The 22,611-nt window shown below is 42.6% G+C and overlaps 1 protein-coding gene across 2 annotated transcripts in view; it reads right to left on the bottom strand.

Annotated features, from left to right (window-relative positions):
- The window catches only part of KIAA1671 (KIAA1671 ortholog), a 152,297-nt gene that overhangs the window by 116,039 nt on the left and 13,647 nt on the right, over nucleotides 1-22,611 (bottom strand). Inside the window, exons 2-4 of one of the 2 annotated variants that reach the window (XM_074973256.1) lie at nucleotides 4,134-4,275; nucleotides 1,711-3,502; nucleotides 529-622 (exon numbers count right to left, since the gene is read on the bottom strand). In XM_074973256.1, the coding sequence (XP_074829357.1) occupies nucleotides 529-622; nucleotides 1,711-3,449 (1,833 nt within the window). In that variant the 5' untranslated portion in view covers nucleotides 3,450-3,502; nucleotides 4,134-4,275. The remainder of the gene's footprint in view (nucleotides 1-528; nucleotides 623-1,710; nucleotides 3,503-4,133; nucleotides 4,276-22,611) is intronic. The other variant, XM_074973257.1, reaches the window with a different exon arrangement.

Here is a 22,611-nt window from a genome sequence, read left to right as displayed (position 1 = left end):
ATTTTATAGTTTTAAGCAGAAAAGTTATATTTTGCACGACTTAAGCATTATGCTTAGAAACTAAGTTATCTATATATTCATCAATTTTTAAAAGTGGCCAAATAAGACACTCCAGATTCTTTATGTAGCCCTGTGCTGTCATAGACCATTAGAATTAAATGTTACAGGAGGGGTTGGTAAAAAACGCAAAGCATGTTTAATATAATGATATATTATAAAAGCTTGAATTAATTCAGGACACTTTGGAAGTTTCATAAGAAGTTAATATGTGTAAGGCTATTGTCATTGGTTAATATATATGTGTGCAAAACTATAGACAAACATGTACATGATTTCTGTACATTACCAGGGTGGCCTAAAGAAGGAATTACCCAGGTAAACTTATTAAGATTATGCTATTCTTAATACTCACAATGGCAGTTTCTAACTCGTTGCTTTCTATAGCCGTATGTGACACAGCATAGTGCTATATAAATTATAACTACAATTCTGTTTGGAAGACCAAGTCTGTAAGTGCCACTTTCTTACCTTTTGATTTTCTTGTGTTTCACTAGTAACATCACTATTCAATTCAGTAGGTTTCTCAGGTTTAATTTCATTGGTTGATGCTGGGCTTGAAAACCTGTTGCAAAAATTTGTTATTTCTTTTAAGTATGGATGACATTAAACAACTTTAGTTAGTTGCCCAATATGCATTTTTTCAAATGCAAAATATGACTATTTCTTTTCATATAATTTTAAAATGCTCCAATTAATTTCTTATAAATATGATTGGAGAAATCACTTTATTTCAGAACACAAATCTTATCTTGATTCAGTGATTTATATATGCCTGAACTATTAGCAGACAAAGCCCAAACCTTCTCTACAGTTAACAAGCTAGATATACTTTATTTTCTATCTTGGAAAAAAATGTTCTAGAATTTAGGACATAATTTAGTTAGTAGACTACTGAAAAACGGGTTGAAAGTTCCCACTGTCTCTTGCATAAACTTTACTGTTACGTTGAATTCTATTCGGTTCAGGCTCTTATCCCACGCTCATCATTGCAGTATTCTACACCACAGATCTCTGCAGTGTCTGCCTGCTCTAAACAGGCAAAACATCAGCTGGAGGGCACTTAAGCCCTGCCCTGCAAGTGACAGCTCTCATCTGCTTCCTCCAGAAAAAGATGCAGAATCATGGGTCTGTGGACCATGATATGAAGGTGAAATAAAATTCCTATCTGGCACAAAACCTGACAGTAGATAGTGTCACTGAGGTGACACTGATAAAGATCTACCCTAATTTGTGCCAAATGCAAAAAATTATTTATAAGTATTTTGAAAATAAAATAAAAGCAAATAGTAAGGCTAACACAATGGAAGTGAAAAGAGCACATTAAACAAATGAAAACTCAGGTTATATTTTGAATCTTTGAAAATACATGACAGCGTGAGCTATATTATTCATACCTGGATTTCAAAACATGTAAATAAAACTCAAGCAGTAGTGAGAGACTGCTAAGATAGCATGCAAGAATTAATATTACTGACAGCGTATTTTTGCAGCCACTATCAAGATAAATCATGAGCAATGGATTAAGCAGAATTCTAAGAAAAAGTATGTTTGAAGATTACAAGTGAGGAACTTTATCTCTGATTTTTTTTTATTTGTACTAATTGAAAACTTGAAAAGAATAGAGTATTAAACGTCTCTTCTGTAACTTACTTCTTTGTTAAGTCTGCAGAAAGTGGTCGTGACTTGAGTGATCTGCGTAGATTTCCTGGCTTAACATCTGTATTTTCTGTTGTCAGTTCTCTGATTCTCTGTTGGATGTTCACATTTCTGTTTTCCCTCTCAGTGGCTGCTGGGAGAGGCTCGGTATCCATTGGAGTAATGCTACTTTCTGAGCCAGCAAACAAACGGATGTGTTTTTTAACGCTCCCCCTCAAGGTCTTGTTGTTTTTTTTTGAGGAATCTGTAGAGTTTGCACTGGCTAAAACTCTGGAAGTTTCCTTTTGATCCAATATTTCCACTTCTTTAATTGTTTTGCTTTTGTTATTAGCCATCTCCTTTTTTTCTGATCCATGTAAGTTAGTTACAATGTCAATTTTTTTCTCATTTTGTTCATCTTTAGATTTCTGTTTAGTTTCCCAAGGGTATTTTTTATCTTTTGCAGAGATCTGTATCGAGTCTTTTGTATAGTTTGGGCTGGATGAGTCTAAATCTTTTGGAAAGACTTTCTGGTTTTGCTCACTAGGTTTGTTTTTAACATCAAAAAAGTCAATGTCCTGATTGTTACATTTCAGATTTGATTTAGAGGGATCACCTTTATTCAGTTCTATTTCTTCAACTTTAGGCTTCATTTCAGACTGTTCTTGAGAGTCTATGTCAGTGAAGTGAATTCCTGGTACAGTCTCCTTAATCGCATCAGATGGACAAGTTTTCCTGCACAGAGAAACGTCTTTATTTTCAAATTTGGCAGTTAGATCCATGGACAAAGGCCTTGGTTTTCTAACCCATGATTTCTCTGTTGGAGATTTTTCTTCGGAGACTTCCAAATTGCTACACTTTTGATCTTTTAATGATTCCAGAAAAACAGCAGATACTGGTCTATGGTTTAGCTTTCGTTCCACTTCAGTTAATAAGCCAGCTTCGCTGTTGGCATATTTTGCAACGTCCTTGGTTCTCTCACCTATAGGATCTTCATATGTGTCGTTTTTTTCATCAGATTGGTGAGGATTCCAGGAGACTGGTCTGGGGTCTGATGAAAAAGATATTTGCCTATGCAGATCACCTTCAGGTTTTCTGGAAGTCACAGACAGCTGAGAGATCATCTCAGGCTTTGCGTTACATTGCCACTCTTTTGTCTGTATAGTGCCAAGTGTTCTATGCTCCTCAACGGATATTTTACCTCGTGTTAAATTTACCTTGGATTTCTCAGTGCTAGCTGTTTCAAAAAGAATCACAGTATTTCTGCTGGGACTGGAATAGAAGGTCACATTTGTGACTAATTCATTGTTGCCTTTACTTTCATTTTCAATTAGTTTTTGATCTACTAATAGAGGGACATCTCCACTTAACACCTTAGCAGATGTCATTTCTTCAGTAGGCTGTCCATACACAGAGAACTTGGGGACAAAAGTATTTGGTTTGAGAGCTGTAACAGGAGGTTTCACATTCGCAAAAGTATCTGAAGGTTTATCCTTAGAAAATGGCTTTGGAGAAAGCCTTGGCCTTGATCCAGGAGTAGGCATAGTTGCTGGTCTCCAAGTGCTCCCAAATTTGTTTTTTTCTTCAAGAATTATTGGTGTTGAAGGATTAGAAGGTAGACCAGCCTTATTACTTGCATCCAAAAGAGGGTTGATGTAGGTGCGTTGTGTTTTATCCTCACTTGTAATTTCATTTAAATCAGGTATTGTTGTTAAGGATGCTAGAGCAGAGTTGATCTCTACTCTTGTTGCCATAGCTATAGTTAAACATCCAACAGAACTGGAAAAATCCAATTAGGAAGAACAAACTATAAAAAAAGCAAACGTAAGTGTTAATATACGCAGTCAGCATGGACACCAAAGTAGAAATTCACTCAAATTCTATAGAATAATAATAATTTTAAATAGAATTTTAAATTTTAAATATTAAAAAAGTTTGAATTTTAAATTGTAATTTCTAAATAGTTAGGCACTTCAGCTATCTAGTTTACAGTATGCATCATACAATCAAATGAACTGCTTCCACACAGAGAATGTACTGTATTTTAGTATTTTTGTCTTTTAACTGAACAACAACGGCAGTGATTGATATCCTAAAAATCAGAGAACATAGTGCTAATCCTAACAGGGCAGCCAGACAGCACTACAGATTCCTGTAAATTAAGTAAATGTCTTCAAATGTTGAAAAATTAATTTACATCAGGAAACTTGATTGAAAAGGAACTGCGTTCCACTATCACAGCCTCAACCCTTATTTTCTTAAGTCTTCTCATGGGTTAGCATGGAAATAATATTTAACATCAAGAAAAGATAGCGAGCACAAGAGTGAAGGTATTCTTAAAATTTTATTTGGCTGTTACTAGTTAAGAGAACTGACAATTAAAATATATGAAGTAAATGTTTTCTGCATCAAAGCCCGCAAGTTCTGAAAGCACTTACCCTAGTTTGCATTGTCTGCATATAGATATATACCTGAAGAAGCATGTAAACTGAAACACTTTTCATTCTGAAGAGCAGTTTCCTTAGATCTCATGAAGTACATGGACATATAATCACTTCAGTGATCTGTACTACACCTGACCTGTGAATAAAGAGTGGACATTCAGAATCTAATGTGGCAGAGCATATACTGTACATTCAGGGCAAGGTCTACACTACACAGTTAGGTTCACGTAAGTCAATTTAAGTCTACCTAATTATGTCAGTGTCTACACTACAGCCTTCCTCCAGTTGATGTAAGTGCCCTACTACATCAGCATAACTCCACCTCCACGAGAGACATAAGGCTTATGTCGGTGTAGTTAGGGCGATGCAGTGTCTGCATAGACACTGTTCCTTACATCCTGTCTTGTCAAGTTCATGCAGGCTCCTACCCTGAAATTGACAAGAAAGCTGGGAAGCCAAGCCCAGCTGCACCCCACTCTCCTGGAGAGCAGAGAAGCTGGACCCTTCTCCCGGCTGGGAGCTAGGGCAAGAAGCCCGGCAGCTGGACCCCACTCTGAGCTGGAAGTCAGGGTGAGACGCTCAGGTGGTCCCCCCACCCCACCCCCACTGCACATTCTCTGCTGGGAGCCGGGCAGCCTTGTCAATTTCACGGCTCCCTGAGCCCTTAAATTGAAAAGGCTGCCTGGCTCCCAGTGGGGAACGGGGAGGCGAGAAGCCCCAAGCAGCTTCCCCCCAATTCCCGGCGGGGAACTGGGAGATGAGAAGCCCAGGGTGGCTTCCCCACATCTTGGTAGGGAATGGGAAGCAGAGGGAGGGGGAGCCTGTGACACAGCCAGTCTCCTTGTAAGGAGCTGCCAGCAGAGCTGAGAGACCAGGCTCTCAGCTTCCCACACTGCCCCATTAGGTCAGTGGAAGTGCTCAGGGTGAAGACGTGTACTACTGACACAAGGAGGGTAGTGTGGACATGCACCATCAGTAATTACTGCTGTGGATGTAAGTCAGCTAATATAGATTGACCTACATTTCTAGCATAGACATATCCTCAGTCAAAAACTTCAGCTTTCCAATTTAACAAGCTGACTTCTGGTTAAATATACAAAGCAACAAGATTCAATTTTCCAATTTATTTAAAATAATTTGTTGATTTCAATAGCTGCAGCTCTAAATTACAGTAAACATAGAAGGTAAAAGCAAGAATATTTTATTATATCATCAATATTTTAAAGCTTTAAGTATATGAAACAAACAGAACAAATAGAAACAATGTGGTGACCACATAAGGACGAATATTGGGTTAAAGCTAGACTAAAACCCAATTCTTATGAGTGTTGCTTGCAGATTCTCAGTGTTGTGTTCTCAATCTCAGATTAAATGTTGGGCTTTGCATTACTCATCTCAATTATAGTAATTTACTTTGTATTGTAAATCTCATTTCTATGATAAAAAAAAGTGTCTGCAGTGTGAGCGCTTTTCCTCAAAAGGCTAATTTTTTATCAAAATGTGACTTTTTACTTTAACTAAGGCCCGGACTACTCTAAATAATTATAATCGACCTAGCTACATTGCTCAGGGCTGTGAAAAATTTTGCTCCCTGAGAGCCGTAGTTATGGTTGCCAACCCTCCCAGATTGGCCAGGAGTCTTCCGGAATCGGTTTCAATCTCCCGGTGGCTACTGAAAGCCATCCGGGAGATTCTAAAATATGCCAAAGTCCGGTCAGCAGTGCAGCAGGGCTAAGGCAGGCTCCCTACCTGCTCTGGCTCTGTGTGGCTCCCAGAAGGGGCTGGCATGTCCAGCAGCAGCTCCTAGGTGCAAGGGCGGCCAAGAGTCTCTGTACGCTACCCCTTCCCCGAGTGCCGACTCTGCAGCTCCCCTTGGCCAGGTATAGCAGCCAAAGGGAGCTGCGGGGGCGGTGTGTGAGCCACCTGGCTGACCCTGAGCCTAGGAGCCAGACATGCTGGTCGCTTCCGGGAGACGCCTGATGTAAGTGCTGCCGGCTGGAGCCCACACCCCTCACCCCCTCCCGCATCCCAACCTCCTCCCCCAGCCCTGAGCCACCTCCCACACCCAAACTCCCTCCCAGATCCCACACCCGTCCCACACCCCAACCCCCTGCCCCAGCCCTGAGCCCCCTCCTGCACTCCGAACCCCTTATCCCTAGCCCCAACCCAGAGCCTGCACCCCCAGCCAGAGCCCTCACCCCCCGAACCCTAAAGCCCAGGCCTGAGCCACCTCCCACACCCAAACTCCCTCCCAGAGCCCGCACTCCCTCCTGCACACCAACTCCCTGCCCCAGACCTGAGCTCCCTACCCCAGACCTGAGCTCCCTCCCACACCCAAAATCCCAGAGCCCGCACCCCCTCCTGAACCCCAACCCCCTGCCCCAGGCTCAGCCTGAAGCCCCCTCCTACACTCCGAACCCCTCAGCCTCACCCCCCAACCCCCTGCCCGGTGAAAGTGAGTGAGGGTGGGGGAGAGTGAACCCTCACCATGGACCCAACTAGGTCGTTGGAAGAGGTGGTTTAACTACATCATTGTAAAACACCTTCCATCAACAAAGGAAGCATCTAAGATACAAGCATTACAGAGGCGTAGTTGCAGCACTGCAGCTCTGCTGCTGTACACACAGCCTAACCAGTGATTCCCAGACTTCTTTCCCCAGGATCCCTTTGGCATCTTACTAAGTGCCCTGGACCCTTTCGTTTCCAGTGCTACCAGAACACCCCGCCCGTGTCAGCATGGGAATGTCCCTCCTAGCGTCACCTCTCACACACAGTGCATGTGCAGTCACGCTGTATGGAGGACGCCATTTTGAGAGAAAAAATGGCATCCTCCATCCGGCAAAAGTGCCATCTGGTGTGTTCCGGCCCTGGCTCAAGGGTCAGACCCTGCATAACCCATGGCGGGAGCACAGACTGGGAACCACTGGCTTGAGTATTATTTCCAAGTTACCTCCTAACAAGGCAACTCTACAGCTAGTAAAGCTGACACATATAGCCATCAGCAGTAAATGGGAATTTTTTTAGTAGCAACATGTAACCTATACATTTTCTATTTATATTAAAGACATTTTAAGCTAAAGTAAACTGTGTATTTAAACCCCCTTAGCAGATCAAAGGCTACAGGTTCATATTTAGTCACTGCAAAATTCTTTGTTCCTCTTAAGGCCATCAAATTCTGCCTCTTCAAAAGGTGTCTGAAAAGTGACTACTGCCAGCTGCAAAAAGTGGCATGAGTGAAGAAGTCTCTGTTTCTCTTCCATCAACCGTCAGACAGTATCTACAGCAAAGGTGTCAGTCACCAACACATTTTATATATTTTTGTAACCCACGTGGTATTTTTAGATTCTGCAGAATGCAATCCTTTTTTTTTTTTTTGGCAAAGCAACACTTCAAAATGTTATGTAAGCAAAATGAGAAACAAAAGTGTACCTAAAACAACATTGGCTTCCTGAGTCTGCAGACAATTTGAAACAATGACACAGAGAGCTGTGAACTCTTCTACCCCCATTAACTCCATTTGAGTGTTAACTCAAAAATCCAACAACACCACGTGAAATGACATTACTCATTTCATCTCTCACCAGTAGAGTGAATGGATGATGAAGGGGGACAGGAATGAAGCCAAGGAGGGAGTTGCTGCAGGGGATAAAGCGCAGAAGGAAGAAAAGAGGGCACATGCAAAGAGATAGGGACAAGAAAAAAAAAAGCAGGGCTGTGAAGAAAGGGAAATATAGGGCTGAAATAGCACTGGTCCTAATGGAGAAAACATTTTCTCACTGTGCGATGCTGAATATGTCAAAGTGCAGAACAGGTAATAAATAATGATAGCTCAAAGTTTAGTTAGTACATCAAGTCTACATTCTACCCTTGATCTATAACAATCCTTCACATTGATATCAGTGAGATTCTGAGATAATCTCCTCCTTTAAGAGCCTGATCTCTCTCGTATAAAATGACAGCACATTCAGCCACTACTTGGTAACTTTGATACGTTGCACTTGATAAAAGAACCAAGATAACACCTGTAAGTAGGGCACATAGAAAGGGGGAAAAGTTTAAAGAACTAGGAAATAAAATATACCCAGTATTAAATTGTGTCCCAAAAATCCAATTAGTATCTAGATCCAGCACTTCCTACTATTCCAAACATGTCTTCAGCTCTCAGCCAAGTTAGTTTACTCCGTTAACTTTGGCAGTTTGTTTCCTATTCCAACCAGCTTGTGTATGAGGAAATTCTGCCTAAACTATTTATATGCTATGCTAGTCCCTTCCTCAGGTTGAATCCATGACCTCTTGCTTTCAAAATAGTAACTGTCTCAAGCAGCTTATCAGAATCAATCTGTTCCTTTCAGGATCTTATAGATCTCAGTGAAATCATCCGTGTTCTTTTTTCTAAGGAACACAGTTCAAGTCTAATATGTCTCCAACATGCAAATATTGAAAAAATTATGTGAAGAGCGATAGAATTATTTAAAGTCAATTTAGTGGTAATAATTTCCTAAATAAGGGTGAACTTGAAAAAGAATATTCCAAGTGTGACATTAAAAGGTCTTTTTACAGTGCTGTCTCTCAATTTGATAGTTTGATGTATGCTGAATTGCATATATAATACACTGGGAATTTTACTTGGGAGTGAGGGTGGTTACTGCTTCTTGAAAGGACTAGTACTTTATCCTCGCCAGAACAGATGGAGAGGTGGATTGGCAGGGAATACACATGCAGAATATACTGCTCATGATTATTGTTTAGGTCTATTCCCTAGCCAACATTCTTACACTGGGATTTCACTCCTCTGATTATTTTTGTTCTCTTTATGCTGAAGAACATGATCTTTGTGTAAGCCCATAAACCTAATCTAGCCAAGTCAATTTCCAGGGCTTGACATTCTTATTACTCAGATGGGATACTTGGCTTATTACAATTTAGAAAAAAAATGAGAAACAGCGGCTGAAAAAGGCACCTATGCTTAGAAGCAACATGATCAACAGCTGTTTATCAGGCATGTGATTTTTTAAAATAAAAACTGCTATACATGTAAACAGGAGATTCTTACTGGCATTTATTTCTTAATTTTGAAATTACTTACTTGGTTTGCAAAGCTTTATTGCCCTCCATGAACTATACTGCTCTCCACAAGCTATCTTGCTCAATGGTGGGCAACCTGCGGCCTGTCAGGGTAACCCACTGGCGCGCCACCAGACCATTTGTTTACATTTGCACGACCGCCCACAGCTCCCAGTGGCCATGGTTCGCCGTTCCCGGCCAATGGGAGACGTGGGATGCAGGAAACTTTTACAGAATATGTACCCTCCACTTCCACATTCAAGTTTCTACTTCTTTTTCTGGTGACTTTTTAATCCCCTTGATACAACTATCAAGCACCAGTCCAAAGCAAACACAAAGCCAGGAAATACAAACTCCTAACAGTGAACACATGAGAAACTGAAGTCTGAATTCTGCCAGAGTTCAGATTATAAACTGTTTTATGATGCACAAATTAAAATGCACACAAACGATTAACCTGCAACTGTAATAAATCTGGTTTCAGAGTAACAGCCGTGTTAGTCTGTATTCGTAAAAAGAAAAAGAAAAGGAGTACTTGTGGCACCTTAGAGACTAACCAGTTTATTTGAGCATGAGCTTTCGTGAGCTACAGCTCACTTCATCCGATGAAGTGAGCTGTAGCTCACAAAAGCTCATGCTCAAATAAACTGGTTAGTCTCTAAGGTGCCACAAGTACTCCTTTTCTTTGTAATAAATCTAGCTCTAAGGTGATTTAATAAACAGTCTGTAAGATGTTTTCATATTAGTAACTTATCTTCAAAAATGCACTTTGGCATAGCTCATTAGAAATAAAAATACAGTTATTCACTCAACAGCACTGTTTTTGTAACCTATGTACTGGCACACTACAAGCTCAGCCCTTGGGCCATATCAAGGCCTTTGCACCAGAGGAAGTATTATGAGGAACCTGCCACAAGGTACATTTGTCATGCCATATACGACCCATTGTTCACACACAACTCCCATTTACATTAGCGGGAACACTGTGCACAGCTGGTGGGCAATAGGAATAGAAGACTACACAAGAATTTTTCCATCATGAATGATATGGTTATTGCCAGCTGCCTGCCTTATTTCTGAATAAGTAGGCCCTTAATATGATGAACACTAAGCAGTAAAAGGTTTATTCTGCCTCTGCATTTCAGGGCAGATATAAGTCCTGCTCATTTTTGTAAGGATCTGAAGTGGAAAGAGTGATCAAATGACAATGCCAGAGAAAGGATGTCACTCCTATAATAGAAAATATTTCAAAATGAAAAGGGACAAAAGTAAAAATCTTCTCAAAACCGAGTAACTATTACAGCTAATCTGATGAAAACAAATGTAACAAATGAGCCAAGGCAAAACATGAAATAGATTTACTTTCTTCATTCTTTCTATGAAAGATTTGCACCATTAAATATACATTAACCTTAAGCATTCTTAAAGTAGCAGTTGTTTTCTTTTTCACGCACTTTAAAGACAAGAAATGTTAAAAATACTGTCTCTAGGATCTCCTTATTTTATTTTGGCAACTCATCCTTTTATTGCTTTCTACATCACTTCCTGCAAATTGCTGACGGGATCCAGTCAGTTTATTCTCATTTAGCCCAATCACCACAGATATGTGAAAGACACAAAAGACAGAACAATCTAAGAATGTGTGGACAGTTTTAAAGCCACAAATGTGAAACTATTATAGCATGTGGCCTAAATTATTAGTGCAATCAGACAAAATAAACATTCCACAAATTAATTTAAATCAGGCAATTCAAATAAAGTCAGTAAACATAAGCATTTTCTACTTAGATTTGAGCCTGAATCATGTTATTACATTACTCATTCATTGAAATAGGATACATCAATTATACTAAAATTGGCATTATCAACTGTTCTGATCTCTCCCATGGTAAGAATTGGGCTAATGAAGTCACTCTTGCACTGGCCTTAATTTTAAATCATTCCCAAAAATCTTTACCCACAAAGTAGTAGCACCTAGTAATGAGTCATGAGTAAATAAAATCTGGATTGTCCCAAACGCAGATGTATAGCACCAAGTTCAATATAACCACACATGTAAAAATGTAACAACTGGTTGTTATAAAAAAGTCACATTCCAAATCCCACAGAACGCTGGCAGCCAGCTAAATATTGTTTGCTAATAATTTTTCCAAGTATTTCTACAATTTGAAAGCTTCAGTTTTCTTCTATTTTTCTCATATGTCTACATGGAATCTACCAGCAATAAAAAAGGGTGGTGTACTGTTTTACAAGACAATAATCTGGTTCCCTTATGAGGATAAACTACTCCACCTTCAGGTTTCCCCTCACTGGGGAACAAGATTATTGTCTTGTTAAACAGCATGCCAGTTCTATTAATAGTAGCTTTTACAAGCACTGTAAATCTGCCCTTGCTATTGCCTGCGCAAATCTATAACTATGGTACATTGTTTAACTATCACTCAGAAACACACACAAGAATGTGAATATGTTCAACTAGACCTCTGGTTATGAAACTAATCTTACCCAAATAAAACCTCACACTTTACATATTAATACCCAGGGTTTTAATCATTTAAATGTTCTAACCCACAGTTATAAAGGTAAAATAGCTAAATAGGTAACATTAAAACTACAAAGCACTACAGCTAAGCAACATTAAATGCCCAACTTAGTCCCAGAAATGCAACAACATTTAAAATTAAGGTTGATAGACCATCTTACACACACTGGTAGTGCAGCACATCTGACAGAGCCTGTAAAATTAATAACAATCTGGAGACCACCGTGCTACAGCAGGCTTATCACAGCTACTAAATATTCGTTGAAGAAAACATTTGTAGTTAATTTAAAGAAAAAACACTAAACTGCAGAACAAACCCTTTCCTTCAAATATGCCGTGTTGCTGTAGCCGTGTTGGTCCCAGGATATTAGAGAGAAAAGGTGGGTGACCAACAATGTGACCAACAATGTGAGAGAGAGAGAAGCTTTCCTTTCCTTAAAAGGCATATATGAGCAAAACAGGTAATTAAACAATACATACTTTAGACAGCTTGTAAAAGGGCATCCACAAATCAAGAGAGTTAAGAGAAGAGACAAAAAAGATTAGAAAGTTGGTGGAAATTATTTATGACATAATATAAAAAAAACGCAAGTGTCTCCTCCCACTCTGTCTGTCCCATGTAGATATCATCAATGTTGACATTCCATTTATAAAAATCATCCCAACAGATTTTACAGATCTCCATTATTTAGTTTCACGTCTACTACTTCTTTCCTGTAATCCTTCAATTTGTTTATACAGGTTTTAATATACTATTTGTCTACTTTCTGAGTTGCATAATTCCAGCTGCTGCCTTGTATTATACTTTCAGTTTACAGAGTATGTCTTTTTGTCAGGGTTTTTTGTTGTTGTTGTTGTGGCACAAAAAACTCCCCCTGCCACGCCCTAACTAGTTTAAAGCCTGTCTAACAAGACCTCCCAGTCTTCCTAAATGATCAGATTAACATCTCCAATACTCAAAGGTATTACATGGTGTGCTATGAACCCAAAGTCCTTTCCCCTATACAACCAGAATAAGGTTCTCAGTCTGTGTTCTAATCTATACTACCTTGGAAAGCTAGAATCAGGGTAGCTGCCCAAGGAATACTTTTAATGTTGGGGCTTATACAAAATGTCCTTTTCTTGAACCTTCTGAGAACATATTACAGAGACCTGACCACTTTCATTGGACACTCTCTTACACCCACATTAGAGCCATCCTGAAGGATTCAAGGCTATATTTCACTTGTTTAACGTGGCAGTTAAAATATGGATTTTGCTTCTGCCAGTTACTTCTATTTGTTGACTTCTTACTAGGACAATGAGAGTGATAATCACTTCATCCAAGTATCCATTTTCAATTTGCCTCATGCTGGACAGAGAATTGCAATAACAGACCTTCTCTGTAAGGTAGGCACATTGAAAGGACTACGTTAATCAGGCCTGAGAACCACAGCCTCCTCAGCTATACAGTCATCTGTAATATCACTGGCACTCTCTCCTTCCTGTTCTCTATTATTCCTGGGAAGCAGTGGAAAAAGTGGGAAGGCAAATAGAAATCTCGCCCACCTTTGCAAGAAAGCATCCATCACCTCATATCCAGAGGCCTGACATATGGAGAGGCCAAAGGTGCTTTGGTGTTCCCAGATGCAAAGAGGTCTATCACCAGCCCACCAAACTGATTTTACCATGAATGAAGATACTTCTGGGGGCAGGTTTCATTCTGCTTAATCCAACTTCTGCCTGGTGTTCATCATATCCTGGAAGGGCAGTGTGTACAGAAATAGGAAACTTTGCTCCATCCAGAATAGGATACGTTGATTTTCCTCTCTGGGATCAGGCTGATGGCATTCTTCCTAGGTTTGTTTTGAAAATACCATAAGACACTGACTGTCAGAGCCAGAACGAGTCTGTTATCCATGGAAGGAAGAGTGCTCTGAGATCTCAATAAATCACTATGTTCCAACCAGTGGATGCTGTGGTTCCCTCTCCCTTGTACCCAAATAAGCCGTCTCCCTGACCACTAGAGAAGACAGCCACTTTGCTTCAGTAGTGACACAAAGTTGAATTGTGTTGTTATAAAATGAAGGTCAGGCAGGCTAGAAACTAGTAAATGGTGGTCCAAGAGACCCCTTACTCTCTTCTTGTTCTTCCACAACTGGGAAGTCCCCTCCATGGACAGCTGCTGTAGGGTGGAGATGGAGGGACAGGGTGAGGCATGACAACCTGCAGCAGCTGGGAACAACAGCCTGGGCATTAGGGTCTGGTGACCCATGGTGGCATCAAGGGACAAAAACCCAATACTTTCCTAATCTTTTCTATATGGGAGGAAAATCCCCATTTCTCTATTATAATATCTTCTCAGGGAAGATAAGAAGGGGCAAATAGCTATAGCTTGTCTAGGGCAACTGCAGACCCTCTTGAGCATAGTTTCACAGTACTCTGCCTGGAAGAATCTATCCTCTGGTTTGGATATGGAAGCAGAGGGAGAGAGTTTTGGCCCAAAGGCCCCTTACCACCACTCTCTGGCACTGGCCATTTTCATCCCATGTCCAGTACCCTCCATCCACAACCTCAGGGGAGAAAGCAATTGAGCCCACAACCCTCCGCTAGGACCTTAGGCATGATTTTCCATCTGCCCTTCTGGTCTCATCTGCCATGCAAATGGGAAAAGGAAGGTTTGCTCCTAAAGATGGCTATTCCACTACTGCCTACCTCTATTCCTGTCTGGGAAAGAGGAGCCCAGGGGGCAAATGCACTCTGTTTACAGAGCCAACTGAGCACCCCAGTGAGACATTTGATAAGTAGAGAAGTAGGAGATACAGGTCTTTCCTTTTGCCTCTGGATTTTCTTGGCTTAGCTCACTCCCTGAAGTCTGAAGGGGTCCCTTCTGCCAGAGTCCTTCTGCCATCTCAAAAAGGGAAGTAATTTGGGGAGACGCTCCCAAAAATAAAATGCAGCCCTGGAACACTGCTGGGAGTTAGATGGACACATTATTAAACAGAAGTCTTAGTCAGAAATTCAAAATAAAAAGGTTGACATTTTCCCAGAAAAGCTCTGCAGTAGGAAGGTGTGACCGGGGTCCTAGTGGGGAGCCAGCTGTGGTCACCCAATTAGGGTGAACTGCAAAGAATGGGGCAGATAATCCCCAAAATGCTGGTGGATATTCCAATACTTAGATTTACCAAGCCAGACTAAAACAGCTTCTTTATTACCTTACTGGTTATTCACAAGTCCAAACAACACAGTTCCCTTAAAGTGGCCCAGCCTCAGGCCTATATCCAGGTACCCATGTCAAATATGCTGAAAATTTCTGTAAATCTTATTTCATCATATAAAAGAAAAGGTTCTACCAATCCAAAGGATCGGACACATTACCTCCCAGGTCAATTAATGTTTCAGATCTTGCCCAAATACATGCTACAGCCAATTCTTATTAACTAAGCTAAATTTTATTAAAAAACAAAAAAGAGAGCATGGTTAAAAGATCAATATACATATAGACATAAGCTCGATTCATTGAGGTTCAGAGTCATAGCAGAAATGGTGAGCTTTGTAGTTGTAAAGAGTTCTTTCAGAAATAATTCTGAGTTTATAGTCCAATGTCCAAATATCATATTCAGGGCATCCAGGAATAGAGGCTGCTGGACCCCGTTGACCACCCCGGTCAACTGAGCTCGGGCTGCAGGTCCCGCTGACTGCTGGGGCTCAGGCTGCCAGCCCCAACCACCCTAACCCCGCTCTCCCTGGGGCTCGGTCTGTCTGCCCTGCAACCGGGTTCCACCTGCTGCCTCCAACACCCGGGGTCCTCTGGCTGCCATGAGTGAAATTTTTCTGGCCAACCCCATGTAACGTTCTGCGAACCCCAAAAACCCCTCCAACGCATTAAGGATCTACAACCTATCCTGAAGGATGACCCAACACTCTCACAAATCTTGGGAGACAGGCCAGTCCTTGCCTACAGACAGCCCCCCAACCTGAAGCAAATACTCACCAGCAACCACATACCACACAACAGAACCACTAACCCAGGAACCTATCCTTGCAACAAAGCCCCTTGCCAACTGTGCCCACATATCTATTCAGGGGACACCATCACAGGGCCTAATCACATCAGCCACACTATCAGAGGCTCGTTCACCTGCACATCCACCAATGTGATATATGCCATCATGTGCCAGCAATGCCCCTCTGCCATGTACATTGCTCAAACTGGACAGTCTCTACGTAAAAGAGTAAATGGACACAAATCAGATGTCAAGAATTATAACATTCATAAGCCAGTCGGAGAACACTTCAATCTCTCTGGTCACGCAACTACAGACATGAAAGTTGCGATATTACAACAAAAAAACTTCAAAACCAGACTTCAGCGAGAGACTGTTGAATTGGAATTCATTTGCAAATTGGATACAATTAATTTAGGCTTGAATAGAGACTGGGAGTGGCTAAGTCATTATGCAAGGTAACCTATTTCCCCTTGTTTTTTCCTACCCCCCCAGACATTCTTGTTAAACCCTGGATTTGTGCTGGAAATGGCCCACCTTGATTATCATACACATTGTAAGGAGAGTGATCACTTTAGATAAGCTATTACCAGCAGGAGAGTGGGGTGGGGGAGAGAGAAAACCTTTTGTAGTGGTAAACACCCATTTTTTCCATGCTTTGTGTGTATAAAAAGATCTTCATCGGATGCATACTGTGGAAAGTATAGAAGTGAGCTGTAGCTCACGAAAGCTTATGCTCAAATAAATTGGTTAGTCTAAGGTGCCACAAGTACTCCTTTTCTTACTGCAGTCTTATGCATCAGTATACCCAAATTTGGAGATTTTTAAGGACATAGTGCAAGAGGAATTTGTGCACTCTGGCTTTTACTGTATTTGGATGAATAACCCGACAGTATTTAAACTTAAAAAGCAAGGGACAGTAGAAACAGAAGTAGTAGTGGGTATGGTTTGTACCAATTGTTAGCAACAATTAATTGAGAGTGGGATTTTCAAAGGTGCTCACAACTGGCTGAACTCTACTCCCAACATAATCAGTGGTAAGAATCCCATTGACTTCAATGGTAAGAATCCCACTGACTTCAATGGATGTACAGTAATATTAGGCCAACACTTTCGAAAATGCCAGCCTTAATCTCCACTGTGCCTAGAAATCATAAAATATAAACTATTTAATTCAAACAACATAAGCATCTTGCAGAGTTCTGAACTCTTGTATAACTGGTTCATTAAGGGATTCCCCACCCTTCTGTCCTATCCTCAGTTGCAAAGATACTGTGTGTGTTACTTCCTACCCCATCATGGACTAAGAGTAACCCTCACCCCAGCAGGGAAAGGCTAGATGTGGATCCCTCTAGAACCAACCAATACCATTGCATTCACAAGGCAGAATGACTCACTAGACAGGAGTCTAAGCCTTACACCTACTGGGATTGATTCTCTGCAGCCTTGCACTTGTGCAGTTATTTACACCTGTGCAAAGCAAGTGTAGAAGGCTACCAAGCCATACATCTCTATTCTCACCAGTATTCTATAACCAGGCACATAGGCAGAAATGACACAACATACAAGGCAGTGGAGAACCAGGCCTGCCTATTCTGCCTACTAACTCAGAGTACTGCAAACAGTTGTTTTCTGCAGTTACTGACAAAATGGAAGAAAAGAAAGAAAAGTGATGGTCTGATTACAAAGTTAGAAATTAGTTCCCCCCACCAAACTCCATTAGGCAACATCTCCACCCATTCCCTCAAGAGCTATTACTGGACTTGATCCTACAATACAAATTCCGGTGCTTGTAATGCCAGGAGGTGACTGGTGCACATGATGCAATAAGGGGGTTTAACAAAATTGTCTATTGCTTTGCAGGACTCTTTTCGCTTTCAATTAATGGAATAAAGATTGCTTTCAAACCAACACAATTCTTTTATTAAAAGACAACAGTCGGAGGAGAGAGTCAAACGAAAAAATCATCAGCAGGGCGGGGGATGGGGAAAGGGAAGAAGGTCTCAGGAGGAGTCGTCCTGGGACGGCTAAAGATTTGTGTATGTCCAGGGCTCATATCCAACCTTCTCCTTTGGAGTACAGTCAGCGGGTGCTGTACTTCAGCAGGGCCAAACTGCAGAGGGATGGGTGTTGAGTGCAGTGGGTACTGGGGGTCCGCAGGGCTGGACTGTGAGAGGGGAGGAGTGGAATGCCGCGAGTATACACTGGAGCCAGGGGGTTGATAAGAGTGTTTTGGCAGTGTCTGGGGGTGCACGGGAAAGAGTTTTGCGACAGTGGCTGCAGGGGAGGGCGGGCACAGAGCTGCTCAGTTTGAAGAGCTAGTATTGCCTGGAGCGTGTCTGCTTGGCGCTCCATAACGCTTAAGAGCTGCTCCATGGCTTCGTTCTGGCATGCCGTGTTCTCCTTTCAGTCCCTCTACTCCTTCAATTCCTGTTTCTCGGCAGTGGAGTGCATCATAACATTAAGCAGAAAGTCCTCCTTAGTTCTTCTTGGCCACTTTCTAATTCTGCGCAGCTATTCAACCGCCAATAACAAAGAGGGAGGCTGTGCTCAAAAGGTCATCTCTGTGAAGTTTAAATGCAACATTTTACAGAAGCAGTATTGTTTGCAACACAGACAACACTGATTCAGTGATTTAAAACACAGCCAGTACTCATACACCTGTCACTAACTGGCTGACCCCAGGAAAGCACACGTGAGCCACAAGACTACAAAAATGGTGAGTAGCCACAGGGGCAAGGTAAATCACTCTTCCCGGACCCTGCTGTACACTGGGCACGTGGCTCTTGGGGAGAGCCAGCACTGTAGGTTGGAGCCTGATAATCATTCCTGTCCCTACACTTTCCACAGGAGGTGATCATTATGAAAGATATCTCAGTGTTGAGGGTGAGCAGGGACTCAAGGGAGGGTCCTCTCCAAACTTGCAGCTTCTGCCCTGGCCCCTATGTGGCTCGCCTGTGAGCAGCAATGCCCCCCTCCGCCGTGACGGCACAGTGGCAAGGGAAAGTTACTGTTAATGGCGCAAGAAACAAAGCAGCTCTGCTGAAGAACCTGCAGCAGCGGATTGCCCAGTGTCTCCATGAGAGTTTCCTGGACAACTCTGAGGGAGATTCCCGTGAAGTGAGGGAGTCAATCAACAGCCTGTTCCACTGCTCAGACTAGGCATGCGGTGGGAGACAAGCCTGCTTTCTGCAACCCTCCTGCCCCCAACAACTCACTTCAGCAATTCCCAAAATCAGATCCACTTACCAGGGGCCTCCTGTCCTGTTTGTGTTTCACCAAGATCCCACAGCTGTGACTGGCTAGCCTCCTCCAGGGTAGAAAAGAGCTCCTGGCTGCATGCATCTCTGGTCTCCGAGTCATCCCCTGCCTCTGGAACTCCCTCCCCCTCCACATCCTCATCCAAGATTTCCTCCTCCTGCCTCAGTCCACTCTCGACTGGTACGCAAGCCACCGAAGTAGCCACAGTGGTCTTCACAGTGGAGGTGGGGTCACCGCCAAGTATCGCGTCCAGCTCTTTGTAGAACTGGCTGCTTGTGGGCGCAGCACCAGAGCGGCAGTTTGCCTCCCGCACCTTGTGTTAGGCGTTCTGCAGCTCCTTCACTTTGACCCTGCACTGCAATGTGTCCAGATCATAGCCCCTTTCTGTCATGCATTGTGAAATCTGTCCATAGGTATCATAATTCCTACGTCTGGAGCACAGCTGGGACTGGACAGCCTCCTCTCCCCAAACGCTGATGAGGTCCAGCAGCTTGGCATTGCTCCAAGTGGGGTATCGTCTGGTGCATGGAGCAGGCATGGCCACCTGGAAAGATGCACGCATCACCAAGCAAACAGGAAGGGGACTTTCAAATTTCTAAAGGACTTTACAGGGTGGGGATGACAGTTGGTCACCTGAGGGCAGGGCAGTAGAGTTCAAACCGATGACCAGAGAGGTGAGAACAGGTATTGCTGGGCACCTCACAGAGGCCAATCACAGCACTGTAATCGACCACAGTGTCTACACCGGCACCGCAGCGCAGTAGCCCTGGCGCAGAAAACTGTACGCCTCTTGTTGTGGTTTTTTTAAAGCGCTACAACTGCGCAGTTTCTGCGCACTAAGTGGCTTGGCAGTGTGTACACCTCGGGAGTTACAGCGCAGAAAGCTGCTTTACTGCACACAAACTTGCCAGCGTAGACAGGGCCTAAGACTCTGGGAGAGGAAACTGCACTAAACACTTAATAAATAACCCACAAAATCTCACCTAATGCTCTTAGGTGAAGCCTTTGGTCTCACTGTCAGCCAGTAACATTTGCAGTAGCTCAAGAGTGATGGTGTTCCCCCCACAGGGCTGACTTAACAGCTCAGCCTGGGCCAGCTGACAGTTTGATTGCATGAATGATGGAAGATCAAGCAAACATTTCATTAAGCAAATTCTTTATCTCTTCCAGTCAGAACACATCATTTGCAAAACCAGGAAGGGATCAAAGTGCTATACAATGGAACCCTTAGCTGAAGGCCTGTTGGAGAACACACTGTACACCATCTTGCCCACAGTTATCCAGAGTTAGACCTTGCTGGCTGGTAGCCATTTCTGCTTGGTAACAGCCTCACTTGTGTCATAGGCCTCATTGGAAACAAGTCTTTACCTGCTTTGTACGACTGTCTGACAAGGAACACCTGGACAAAGCGTACTGCGTTAGAAGAGTACCCTTAGGTTCCATATATGTAACACAAATGTTCTACAAAGGTTTCTTGTACAAGCTGATTAAATAAAGTCACACATCTTAGAGTGGGAGAGCATGGATAAGAAAAAGCATTCAGGTCTTATCTACAAAATGTAATATACTTCCACAATGTAATTGGTATTGTGTAAACTCAACACAAACTAGGTAGTAACTGAGTCTAGTCTAAACAGCAATTGTTAATCTATCCCATTCCATCCCCCCAGGTTCCTCTGAAAGGATAATGTGTATTTGATCTTAATAGGGCTTCAATTCCAGCCCTTCTGTACTACCTTTTTGAGGTCTTGCTTGTTATACTTGTTATCATAAGGCAGTCTGACACTATTCAAAAGCAGATTTGGTTCAAAGGAACCACACAAACGGAGGCCTGCAAACTCCTTACTTTAATCTGTCACTACCATATAGCAGTGCTCTTCAAATGGCAGCCCACGGGCCAGATCCAGCCTGCAAGGGCCTTCCTGCTCCCAGCTGGGGGCTCTGCTGTAAGGTGGTACTGCTACTTGGCTCCGGCTCCTTGGCTCCCCTGCCAGGCGGCACCTATGGCTCCCCGGCTACAGGGCATCCACCAGCCCTCAGAGACTAGGAGCCTGAATCTCTTTAGACTAGAGAACTGAAGCCCAGGGCAGAGCTGGAGCCAGGTAGCGTGACTGTCCTACAGCAGAGCACCCAGTGGGAACAGGAGCTGGGAGCAGGCAGCAGGAGGCAGGGATAGTACTTGCTCTGGGGGGAGCCAACCCCTGCTGCCCTGGGCCTCTCCCAGCTCCCACACTGTCCCCATCTTCCTTCCAGCTCCCTCCACCCAAGCAGTACGACGGAGGCTTCTGTCTCTTGCAGTTACTCGCCCTCCCTCTCTCCACCTCAGGGGCCAAAAACACTGATTACACAAATGAGCATGGGAAACACACTGCTCGTTCAGATAATCAGGATTTTCAGTTAGCTGAAATTCCGATAAACAGACTTCAATGGTATTTAATTTAGAAACTTTAAATTTAAACACACTGGAGCTAGACTTTGTTGATACATTTCAACTTACAGTTGTACACTTTTACTCAGGTGCTTAATCAGATCGGATGCTGATGCAACACAAAGCGATCAATGTCCTTTCATTAGATAGCAAACTCCTGAAGAGCCCTTTGGCCCTACAGAGTGCCCTTTGGCTGACCAAGATTTGGGCATTGCCTTATCCAGCCCTCAAGAAAATATAACTGAATACCCACTGCCACACAGTACACAAGCAGTCTTCTTACGGCTAACGTTCTCCCACACCCTGCCAAAAACCAACCCTAAATGCTCCCAGTCTGGAGCAGAAGGGCAAATAGAATCTGCAAGCACAGCAGAAGCAAATGGAAGAGCAATTCAGATAAGTGTAACAACAGCCACGTTGTCAACTGGGTCCACATATCTATTCAGGGGACACCATCATAGGGCCTAATCACATCAGCCACACTATCAGAGGCTCGTTCACCTGCACATCTACCAATGTGATATATGCTGTCATGTGCCAGCAATGCCCCTCTGCCATGTACATTAGCCAAACAGGACAGTCTCTACATAAAAGAATAAATGGACATAAATCAGACGTCAAGAATTATAACATTCAAAAACCAGTCAAAGAACTCTTCAATCTCTCTGGTCACTCGATTACAGACCTAGAAGTGGCAATATTACAACAAAAAAACCTTCAAAAACGGACTCCAACGAGCAACTGCTGAATTGGAATTAATTTGCAAACTGAACACCGTTAAATTAGGCTTGAATAAAGACTGGGAGTGGATGTGTCATTACACAAGGTAAAACTATTTCCCCATTTTTATTTTTCCCCCTACTGTTCCTCACATGTTCTTGTCAACTGCTGGAAATGGCCCACCTTGATTATCACTACAAAAGGTCATCCCCTGTGTCCCCCCCCAACCTCCTGCTGGTAATAGCGCACCTTAAGTGATCACTCTCCTTACAGTGTGTATGGTAACACCCATTGTTTCATGTTCTCTGTGTATATAAAATCTCCCCACTGTATTTTCCACTGTAAGCATCCGATGAAGTGAGCTGTAGCTCACGAAAGCTTATGCTCAAATAAATTTGTTAGTCTCTAAGGTGTCACAAGTACTCCTTTTCTTTTTGCGGATACAGACTAACACAGCTGCTACTCTGAAAC

The sequence above is a fragment of the Natator depressus genome, chromosome 15 (genome assembly GCF_965152275.1).
Source record: "Natator depressus isolate rNatDep1 chromosome 15, rNatDep2.hap1, whole genome shotgun sequence".
NCBI classification, from domain to species: domain Eukaryota; kingdom Metazoa; phylum Chordata; order Testudines; family Cheloniidae; genus Natator; species Natator depressus.
The sequence above is the reverse complement of the archived record's forward strand: the minus strand, read 5'-3'. Positions and strand labels throughout refer to the sequence as shown.